This window comes from Trematomus bernacchii, unplaced genomic scaffold (genome assembly GCF_902827165.1).
Source record: "Trematomus bernacchii unplaced genomic scaffold, fTreBer1.1, whole genome shotgun sequence".
NCBI classification, from domain to species: domain Eukaryota; kingdom Metazoa; phylum Chordata; class Actinopteri; order Perciformes; family Nototheniidae; genus Trematomus; species Trematomus bernacchii.
Genome location: NW_022987685.1, coordinates 1549156 through 1561093, shown reverse-complemented (window position 1 = coordinate 1561093; position 11938 = coordinate 1549156). Strand labels below are relative to the sequence as shown.

Below are 11938 nucleotides of genomic sequence, written 5' to 3'. Positions count from 1 at the left end.
AGGGAGGAAGATGGATAACCTGTTCAGCCCGCCAGATAAGTGTGCTTACTGCTCTCTGCTCACGCACACACACACATACAGAATGACACAAATGGAAAACATAAGCAAATGAAATGGGCAACAAAAATATGATTTTCACCACAATGACAAAAAGACAAAATCATGATGAAATAATAAACAGAATGAAAACACACATTGCATGACGAAGACAGGCGCCTCAAGAGAGAATGATCTGTAATGATCCACGGCTGAATAACAATGCAATGCTTTTTTTACACAACATTTATTACAACTTTTCTTTCCTCTAAGGCACCAAGACGACAGCTCAATTTGAGTTTGTTGTTCTCTTCTGCATGTGTGATATCAAAATGACATGCATCTCAGCAGAGAATCCATTACATGCTAACAAAATGGACCGGTGGGGGGGTGGGGGGAGCTAACACGCACTTTAAACCATTTCAGATGCAATTTGCATTTTGGCTCTGTTTAATTTTGTTCAGGTCCTATTTACATCTGAATGCCAAGCTGGTGGGCATTATTATTTCTACAAGACTACAGTATATGGTGATTCATTCTGAAGAGCTTACAAAACAAGATTGCCTGTAAATGGAAATATGTGCAGAAGAAACCGGCTCACCTTGAATTCGTAGGACTCTTCGATGACCACCTCTACTTGTGTGTGTTCGCCCAGACTGGGACAGCCCATCTTGGCCACTTCTTCGTCCTCTGCTCCCACCAAGGGCTTGTTCTCATTGGAGTCCCCTGCAGAACCCAGAGAAGAAAGGGTCAGTGAGGTCAGTAAGTTGGGGTGTAACTGTATGGAGGTTATTCAGTGACAACTAACAGAAACCAAGTTAAAGGTGATCAATTTCTGTTGCAGTGAGGTAACAGAGGTTGTGTACACATTCACTTTAATTCTGTCGTTTTTTTGTGGTGAGTATTGCAGTGTTTTTTTCATGTTATGATCATATGTTTGTACATTGAAGAACAGGCTTTCTGTTCTGGGGTTCTCTGCATTTTTGCACACGTTTTTATTATTTTTACCTTTACCACAAAACCATTCAGTCACTTTATTAATATTGGTCTGAAAACACATACTGTAAACCTACTGGTCTAGGGGTGTTTACCCCACAGAGGAGGTCATTTTTAGATTTTCGTTGTTTGTTTGTTTGGATTAAATAAAAACGACTGGCCTGGTTTTTATGAAATATTGTGAAATGGTAAGGCATGGGCCGAGGAAGAACCCATTACATTTGGGAGTGGATTCAAATCACAGGGTTCCTTACAAGATAATGCACCTTGCCCTGGCAAAGGTTTGTTGCTGGTGCGAATGATATCACCCTATTAAATCAGTGGTTTTCAGCCTCATAAATCTAGGTCAGAAGGGACCTGCTGCACCAGGAGGTCATCCATTTACAAAATTCACCGAAAGAAAAAGAAGATGACAGTAACCTCTAGCCACTTGAGTTGTTATAATAAGAGCAATGGTAAAACAAAGTCAGGTGATCAAGTGTTAAGAGTAACTCCATAAGGGGTGGAGGGTCAGGAGCGATGGATACCCAGGAGGCCGGTGTTCTTGTACCATATGAAACCAACAACATCTTTATCACAAATAGTTGAAGGTAGACGGTATGTTGCCCATTCCTAGAAAGGTGGTCCCTTTATTGTCTAAACTAAATTAAGTTTTGTGTTTGTGTTCAAGACGTTAAAATGTCAGCCCCTCTTTCATATTCTTCTCTGACAAACAAACATAGAGCTTCGTGGTATAATATTTGTTAGTGCCATACTCCTTCTAGATGTAAAATGTATGAAGTATTATATATGCATTGAGCTTCGGCCTGGCATTGAACTAAAATCTTTTTCCATGTATTTTTTACATTTGTCTGATTTTTACCAGAGCAGGATGAATTGCTTTTATCGATTTGCTGGGTTTTCATTTATCAGAGTGTGCAGGCAGCTGTGAAATTGTAAATGCTAATATTCAAAGAATGATGTGAGAAATCGGATCAATCAAGCTTTCCATGTTATTGTAAATATGAAGACCCACGAGGAAAGGCCGATGTTCTCACATGAAACAATCTCTCTATCTCTCAAACACCAAACGTTCCTCCACACACCCCTCCATTCATCCATACGTCTCCTCCTCTCTCTTCAAACTCAGTGTCTGTCAGTAATTGAGTCAACTGTTATCAGTGTAAACCTGCTGTAATTGAAAAGAAACGACAGCATGTGCGTGTGTGTGTGGTTCAGTGTGTGTATGTCCCTCCACATGTGACAGTCCTATAAAACCAATTAAATTCCCTCTGTGATGAAACATGCCCCGGGCTGCTGGCTCTTCATGACATGACATGGAGAGAACAGACCTTTCCCCCACCAGATCTGTCACTTTGTCTACAGAGGAAGTGTAGCATAAGCAGCACCATCATCACCATCATCACTGCTCCATCTGTGTTCATACAGGACGCATTCAGGCACCGTGTCAAGTGTAGGCCACCCAGCGTGTAGCATAAGGTAAAGGCATGTATGGGTTATACTCAACAACCTCAGTTATATTAGAGTAGGGCAGGGATGGCTACTTCCTGGTTTGTAGGCCAAGCAGGAAGTTAGCATCGCAAGGGATCCCTTAACAAAAACCAATGGAATTTAGGTATATTGCAGAATATAACATGGCAAACAACACGTCTACTTACACGTATTGTTCAGCAGGATAATCTCCAAATATTAACACCACTTTATAACATAAGGCTATAAAGGAACAAGCCTGACCTTGGTCACAACTCATGAGCTTAAGGCAGCTAATGTTCTGTGTGATCATGTTGAGTAGTCTCATTTAGACACTTGTCTTCAACTTCCATTAACATGTTTGAAAACCCAGTGACAGGACTGGAACAATGCTGACTCATTTCTGGGTTGTAGGACTCATTCCTGCACCACTCTATACTTTTTGTTGTTTCAAATGTTTGACTTATTTCTTTACAGGAATTGCACAATGGGAATAAAGTATGTCTATAAACATCTTATATGAGATTTTGGTTAATTGCCATTTTCCTTGTCATTGAGGCGCTAAATAATGAATTAGTTGCAATCTTACTTGTGTATACTGAGGGTGGGAAGTGAGAGAAATACTGTATGTCGTAGAGCAATGGTCCCAAACCTGCTCTGAGTGTTTTTTATTGGCCTGAAGAAAAATAAATCAATGCTGCTGCTTTCCCACCCCATAGAATAATGTGTAGTGGTCTGAACCCCAGGTTGACAACCAGTCCATTAGACAGAGGTTAGATGTGTGTACATTATTCAGTGAGGAAGAGAACAGAAGAAAGGATAGAAAAGGGTGAATTGAGGATAACTGAGACAAAGGAAAGGGCTCTGTAAAGTGAAAGGACTCAACAAAAGTCACTCCACATTTCTTTTTGTCTTTTCTGTCAACATTCGAAAGAAATGTCAAAGCTGAACAAGCAGTAGAAATTACTTATTGACTTTCAGCGCCAGTTCTCTTTAGCCTTGAGTAACCTGCCAGAGAAGCTGTCTGTCACTGTGATTGGCCTTTTTAGAAATTAACTTCCTACATTTTTTAAAAGTTGAGGGGCTTAATGTTTTAGATTAGTGGATTTCAAAGCGCTGAGGTTATCTATGTGGACTCAAAAAGCATTAACTGACAGAGGAGAGGAAGGAACATGATCAAAATAGATCATAATTTAAATTGCGTTAAATATGGAATTATGAACAAAAAATGAAAATGTGTAGTCCTTTCAAACACAAATATAGATTTTTTTTTTAAACACCTCACAGCTCACGTCCAGAGTTCTTTAAATCCTTTCCACGTGCTTTGTTCAGTGTGAAATGTTTCCCAAGTTAATCTGAGTTTGGATTGGTGCATTCAGACAATCAATGAGAGTCTCACTCTGTGAATAAGACGTTGGTGTGCAGGAGACCTGAACCTTAAATTAAGACTCATTCTGTTAGTCACACACTCTTAGGCCCTGACACACCAGGCAGTCACCAGAGAACTCGCCGACACCCGACACCGACAGTTCCATCGACGAGTTCTCCTGCGTCTTGGCCGTGTGTCGCACTGGAAATCACCGCAAAGACTTCAGCCGAGCACGTACGAACTGCGCATGCGTGAGTGGCAATAACTCTCCTTACCAGCAGGCGGCGGTAGTGTGTATTCGTCATTCAAAATAGGCAACAACCGGAAGACAGAGAAGAAGAACAGACTGATATAAACAAACAAATAGCGTGTGCCGTTCCATTTTCACTCTCGTCCATCGAAAACATGTTTTAGAATATAAAAATACATGAATGATGAAATGAGCACATAAAGTGCAGACATACTATAAAATCACAGTTAATAGACCTGCATCTGATGATCGCAGTGTTCTGGCGGGTGTGTAGTTTATTGAGTCAGCAATGTAATAATGGCCACTTCTTGCTAAATTTACGATGAGATGAAAAACCGGACTTGACCAAACAAATCACGGAGCTCTCAGCAGAGGACAGCCGGGGACGCTCCCGCCGATATCAGAGATGTCCCTGCTATGTGTGGGAGGTAAGAGAGGACATTTAAATCGTTTGTTTACGTCCCTCACTTCCGTTTCGCTTCTCATTTGCTAGCTGAACAGCTGATCAGAGTGGTTTCTTGGCCCGATAGCTTGTGTCCGACACCCGGCCGATTCAACATGTTGAATCGGCCGGGTGTCGACCGTGAAAGGCCAAATAAGGCGTGTCACGGCCGAGGGTTCGGGACACACCAAATTGACTTTGGGCGACAAGGAACCCGTTTTCGCCCAACAACGCAAGACGGCCGATATCGGCCTGGTGTGTAGGGGCCCTAAACACACAAACTCACTCACCGTGTTTCTGCCCTATCTCCAGCAGAATGGGCTCTCCCAGCTCCAGGGTGAAGGTCTTGTTCTTCTCATACAACTCATCATCAATGATCTTCACCTCGATGATCTTCCTGTTAAAAGAAGAAAAGAAGATATTGTTAAAAAGTTGCACTCCTCTGTTTTGTCTTGCAGAAGATGATGAGCAGCGTACGCAAGATTAAAACCCAAGTTGACATTACTCAGAGGGGCACTCTTATGAGGCAGCTTACCCCCCCAGGCCCTGGTTATATATTTCTTCCTGCTGACAGTGATGCAGCACAGCACAGCCACAGTAGGAAATGTACAATTAGGAGCACCTAGGGGAAACCCTACAATTGCAGCGCAAAGAGTTTTGAGGGGACACTATCCAGAACACATAGAGTACGATTAAAAGTAGTTGTGTGAAAAATGTCTTATTATATGGAAAAAAGGTTAGATGGCATCTCTGAGATATGTCAGTATATTTAGATCAATTTAAAAAAGTGAAAAAATATTTAACATACATTACTTGAAAAAAGAGTATGGGAGCCCTGAGAAGGAAGTGAGAAAAACAGTTTTTTAAAATCTGATATTTCTGAGTTTAATGCACTCTAATCACACCATTATTTTTGCAATTTCGATTATTTTCTCACTTTTTTCACCTGTTCTAAAGCCTTAAACATAGGTGATATTTATTTGTATTTGATCTAAGTGCACCATTAAAAAAAGGTTTGCCAGGTGTGTCTAGCTAATGTAGGCAGCAATTACAAATTAGTAATATAAAATGTAATCAACAGATACTGTACAAAAGTATTTGACTGCTGTGTAATTGATGCTGGTACACATATTTGTATTGATATTGGAGTATAATAACCTCAGTATGAATAAAGTAAATATTCAAATAACTAAATCTTTAATAACATCCCATAATTAAAAAAATGTCCTGGGTACCAAAATGAGATGTGTATACGTTTTCTATGGAAATCACATCCGTTTGGCCTCCTTTTGTCCTGTTTCCACCCAGAGTTATATGGGTGACAGGCAATGAATTCATTTCCACCTGGTGGTGTCATCATCTGCTTCCCTGTCAGCCATGTTGGCTGTGACACCACAAATAGGCTTCAGTTCAACAAAGAGAAACCAGAGGGAGGAAGGAGTGGAGGAGGGGGTGAGAGAGTGATGGAGGTGTGGGGAGCTGGAAGCACATTGTTTTCATTGGTGAGCTGTCACGGCAACAGCGGATAAAAACCGGCTGGATTTTCTATTTCCAGAGTCAGGTTGAGCTGCCTCCTCTCAACAATGTTGGAAAAGATATGAAAGTGTGGTTTAGTCAGATGTGGAACAATGGAGGGGAAAAAACACCCAACAACGATGAGTGATGTATGCAAATCCATTAATTACGTGAAGGACAAGTGAGAAGAACAAATTAAATATCTGTTATATTTTAAATCTTGCATCTGATTTATATGTTCCTGTCACTTCCTAGGAACATTTTAGGCTTTTAATTTGTTTAAGCAAACAATCAAAATCAATGGTTATGCGAATCATTGACATAAAAGATTTAACTCAATGAAAATAATATGAATATATTATATATAATTTTTTACCTGCAGTTTTAGAAATGTGACATTTTTGTCTTCAAAGATAATATATAGTACCGTTTTCATGACATTACCCATTTGTTTCTGTGTTGTTACTAAATCCCCGAATGTGATACGACTGAAAGTGTAAAATCAAAATAATGGAATTGATATTATCTATTATTAAAGGGAGCAACAAGGGTTATTCATTTGCAGCCATCTGTCTGTGGTGTTTGGAAACTGGAATCGGCAGTGAGATAGAGGAGGAAACACTAATGTAAAAAGGAGATAAAAGGGATAAGGGGGAGAGATGACAGAAAAAAAGAAAAAAATTGGAAAAATGAAAAAAGGACAAACAGAGATTACGAAGCGAGAGAGGGAGGGAGTAAAGAATAAAAAGGAACGAGGCAGAAAGACTGAAAGAGGTTGAAAGAGGGGAATGAGTAATGCAGAGACTCCATTGAGATGTGAAGGGTTATGACTCAATACTCGGTGAGTTCACTCAGGGGAACAAGCGCGCGCACACACGCACACACACACACACACACACACACACACACACACACACACACACACACACACACACACACACACACACACACACACACACACACACACACACACACACACACACACACACACACACACACACACACACACACACACACACACACACACACACACACACACACACACACACACACACACACACACACACACAGCAGCGGACTAAATGTACCTTTCATATACAAACAGACAAACCTCAACAGGAGGAAGCACACAGTGGATATGTACACACTAAATGTCTTTTTTGCTGCACATCGTACACATTACGCAGAGAGCGGTTTGTATGAACAGACAGTCAGCCGCCCCCACATGTAAACCACGCTTCACCGGTGACACACAAACACACACATGTACACACAACTCAGCTGAATGCACAAAAACAACATGCAAACATGTACCTGGTAAACACTTGGGGATTCGTACACATATGGGTCAATTAATTAAGTTAATTTACACATACAAACACACACAAACACACACACTGCAGTGCTTTCATTATTCATAGTTGGTGCTAGCTGTAGCAGCGCTCCATCTGTGCCCTTCTTTTCTTCATCTCTATCTCAGCCCTCCCCCTCCCCCTACCAGCAACTCTGATGGGATCCTTATTATCGGTGATTTCAATATTCACCTGACTGATGATAATGTATTGCACCTCCTGTTACTAAAACTAGAGAGAGAAATATCCACTGCTGTTGAGTGATGATAAAGGTATGTTCAGAAACAGGTCTGCAGAAGATTTGAGCAAACTATTTGTAAATCCTAACTTGGATTTAACTTTTTCTCATGGGACGAGTGTGTTTAAAATCACAAGCTGCTGCGAAAACTCGTCATTTCAACCTCTCTTCTTGTCTTTCTTTCTGTGTCTTTCAGTTTCGTCTCTCATTTTGGTGAATAATGTGCTTCAGGTTGATCTGGAAGCCTACTGCTAAAAAATGGTGCGCCAGGGCTTATTTTGTTTATTAATGGTTTACAAAGCTCTGGCTTTAAATGTCATGGACTTAAGTTTGGTTAAGTTGATTAGACACTATGAGAAATACATTTATAGTTATCAGCACAACTACAAAGGGTCAAGGATAGCTGATTATAGTCTAATACTTGACAGATTCAACAGAAAAATGAATCAAATCAGTCAAACTTGATCAAAATTAGATAATGGGATAATAAGCTAACACTTCATTCTTTCTTGCAAGCTGGACCTTCTTTGTTGTGACAGCAATGTGGCTTTTATGTAAAGCTGTCCAGGTTGAAATATCTCAACAACTTCGATTGGCATGTCAGTCAATATGTCCTCATCAACAACAAGATGCCATGAAAAACATCTGGACACACACTCCCGCCTCCCATGACTTCATGAAAAATGGATACATTCCTGAATGCAATACGTTGCTCGTCGTCTCTCTTCTCTGTTTCGCCTTCTCTCATATTATTTCCACCTTGTTACTTTTTCACACCTGCTCCCCAGAAACTTCCCGTGTCAGACAGTTTTCTGACAGCAGACAGTCTGACACAAAACACAGACATAGCAAGGTCACTGAACACAGCACCTGCACTGTCAGAAACAAAGGCAGCCGAGTAAAAAGAGTGACGGAGCGGTAAAAAAAGAAGGTTGATTGAAAAGCCCCAAACAGGATCAGGGTGGCTGTAAATCAGTTGAATGGATACGTTTTACATCTCCCCAGTGTGTGTGTGTTTGCATGTGGCCCTAAAGTTCTTGTGGAGGAGAATGATTGAGCGACAGTTTGATTTGATTAGTTGAGACCTCATCACATTACTTAATGGACAGACTCTCTTTATATCTCTGCCTCCATCTCTTTCCATTTTCTTCTGGCGGCAGTTTTACTTTTGATTTACAGTCTACTGGAAGCCGTGTGTTTGTGTGTGTGTGTTTGCAGGCTTTAAAAGACTCCCATATTTCTTTAGTGCTGTGAGCATATGTGTGTTTGAGAGAAAGCATCTTAGAGAACCGAAGCAGCAAGCATCTAATTTACTTGAGTGAGGTTGATTTATACACACACTTTAGCTTTACCGTTTCTCCTTCTGGCGGAAACTCTAAATCTCCCAGACTCTCTTACACACAAACACACACAGTGCTGTGAATCTATTCCTCCCGTACAGTAAAACTGAGATCATGAAAGGTTTTTAAAACTTGAACAACAATGCAAGCCACCAGGCATTTCATTTTCTTTGTCAGCTGACCACAAGAATTGCAAAAAATTGGATTAAAGTAATTTGATTACAGTCCAATGGCTTGTGAGATTCTAATCACATCACAGTATATTCAATGTACCCATAACATTTCTAAATCCTTCAAATGATGGATGGTCCTGACTGTATGTGGAGTTTATGCACTTTGTACTGCAGGCTGAAAACTCAAATATCTTATTTGTTTCATTTGTTTGGTTAAACTAATTTTGGACAACACAGACGTATTATCAGATTATAAAGAAATAGCCGCAAATTGAATTACTAGGATCTCAGATCATTGAAATGTTCAATTACAGGGGACAGGCAGAAAACGTTTCCATTTTACTGAAATACCACAATTGTTAATGAAACTCTAGTCCAGTGTCCCACTATCAGGAATGAGATAAAAAATAAAGTGTGAAAACTGCTATGGTTGGACTTAGTTGGAATTTAAGTGACAGCAGCTTTTTCGTTTTTACAGTACAGATAGTAGAAAGTGCAGAGAGGCAGAAATGTAAAACAGAGCTGTGTGCAATCAAATTATATGAGTTGGTCGAGATCTCTCGCACAAACACACCCACACACACTTCTACAGGAGCAGGTAGGCTGAAAGAAAGCCTTCGCCTGGCTTTCTCGTCGGAGTGGTACCAACACAAACAAAACAATTTGAGGAAGGCCAACAGAGAGCCGGAGAGATACAAAAAAACTCTTAAGGGGAGCGATATTACCCCTCTTAATGATATCATGGAACGCATAATGAGCAACCACACAAAACACACTCCGAAATACACACTTGTGCTAAGTGGTCTCCAGCTGTGGTGAATATTAAAGTTGTGTCTCAGGTGTGTGTGGGATGACAGAGATGTATGGGATGATTTGAGGTTTGAGAGGGACAGAGGAGGATATGAGGCGCGTGGAGGATAAGACTGTGATAGAGCGAGGGTAAGATGAGCAGGACAAGAAGACGGCAATGTGAAGAGGGGGAAAAAAACAGGAGGAAGCAATAGAAGAATATAGAGGCTTCCCCTGTCACTCACGCAGAAATTCAATAAAGTTGGGCTGAAGTGCTCCTCTGACACTCGAAAACACACGGAATCGGTTTCATAAGAGGTTATATTCCCAGGGATTTGTGAGCCCTCTCTACATTTACGTCGCGCTGCATTCAGGGACTAATCTGCCGTAGCCGGTGACACAGCTGGTGTTTGTTTACATGGCGTAGCTGCTACAGATGCTACACTTGGGTGCACTTAGGTTGGAAACTTTAATTAGTGAAAATAGATGATCAAAATTAGGAGATAAGATGCAGTTATAAGACGACAGAGCATGCCAAAGGTTTATATAACTACTGATTTACAAGAAGACTGAAGTGTTTCATAAGGCATTTAATGTTCATCCCTAGATATACAAAATGATAGCGCCAAATTTCCCAATGGAGTTAGTTTGTACTAAACATATCACTATTTTGCAGGGGTGTAAACGTTTATTTGTAATGAATAAATAAAAATGCCAAAATGCACACAATAGGGTTGTTGTTGATCAAATATCTTTCTAGTTCTATATTTGTTGTTTTGCGATCTGCACACGTCGGTTTGCTATCCTGGCTCCAAAATGGTGGAATGAGCTCCCCATTGACATCAGGACAGCAGAAAGCTCTCATCTTCCGGCGCAGACTGAAAACACATCTCTTTCGACTCCACTTCGAGCAATACAATTACTAACAAAGCACTTATATACTAACAAAGGACTGGCTTATCTAAAGCTAGTTGAGTAGCACTTGAAATGTGTTGGCTCTATGAAACGTGATGTACTTATATGATTGGTATGATGGTTTTCTTCTAGTTTGTATCTTCTTGGTTGAATGCACTTATTGTAAGTCGCTTTGGATAAAAGCGTCAGCTAAATGCAATGTAATGTAATAATGTAATGTATATAGAGTACAGTACTTTAGACTTGCACACATACATTTATATATATTTTTATATTCATAGTTATTCATAATTGTATTCATATAGAGAGATTCACCTAATTATATTGCTGATATTTTATTATAGATGAATTTATTATACATATTAACTCACATTCACGTTACGTTTTATTCTATTTATCCTTGTGGGAACTCTCATCCATATCCTGTGTTTCAATCTTTTCCTGTTGCTGCTCTAACACCTGCATTTCCCTCTGGGGATCAACACAGGTTTATCTTATCTTATCTACTTGGCTAAGCCCCTGCACACCAGAATGCACATGCAATTGCGATTGCACAACATGACCTGAAAATGGATGACGCATGCCTAAACTGAACTGTAATTGAATTTCTTCAAAAGAGGAATCGACTGATCACACAGAACATCATGAGGGTGGAACAGAAATCCAGCTTCACTCCAGCCAAGTAGTGGAAATCAGAACTCAAGCCCATGAATGAGCCATGAGACCTGTAGTTCTGCACGAAGAACCAGGAAGGAGATGAAGAAGAGCAAGAAGATGGACAGGAGGAAAAAACGTTTGAATCTTAAACACATACAGGCGGTAACCATGAAGATGTGATACTCAAACATTATTCGCTCATGCTCCTCAGATCAGTCTCAGATAGCACACTCATACGTGCACGTTAATGCATTTATATCTGCGTGACGCTGTTTGGGATTAAGCCATGTCACAAATCACATCATGCATATATTACTGCAGCACACCCACCCACGCACTCAAATGTACGCATGATGTATTGTAATCCAGACCAGCTACTGTACGGTTATCCGCTGG

The 11938-nt window shown here is 40.4% G+C and overlaps 1 protein-coding gene across 3 annotated transcripts in view; it reads right to left on the bottom strand.

Annotated features, from left to right (window-relative positions):
- Positions 1 to 11938, bottom strand: part of slc8a4b (solute carrier family 8 member 4b) — a 91429-nt gene that overhangs the window by 9504 nt on the left and 69987 nt on the right. For 2 of the 3 annotated variants that reach the window (XM_034136525.1, XM_034136526.1), the window contains exons 13-15: positions 4854 to 4960; positions 638 to 762; positions 20 to 55 (exon numbers count right to left, since the gene is read on the bottom strand). In XM_034136525.1, the coding sequence (XP_033992416.1) occupies positions 20 to 55; positions 638 to 762; positions 4854 to 4960 (268 nt within the window). The remainder of the gene's footprint in view (positions 1 to 19; positions 56 to 637; positions 763 to 4853; positions 4961 to 11938) is intronic. The other variant, XM_034136527.1, reaches the window with a different exon arrangement.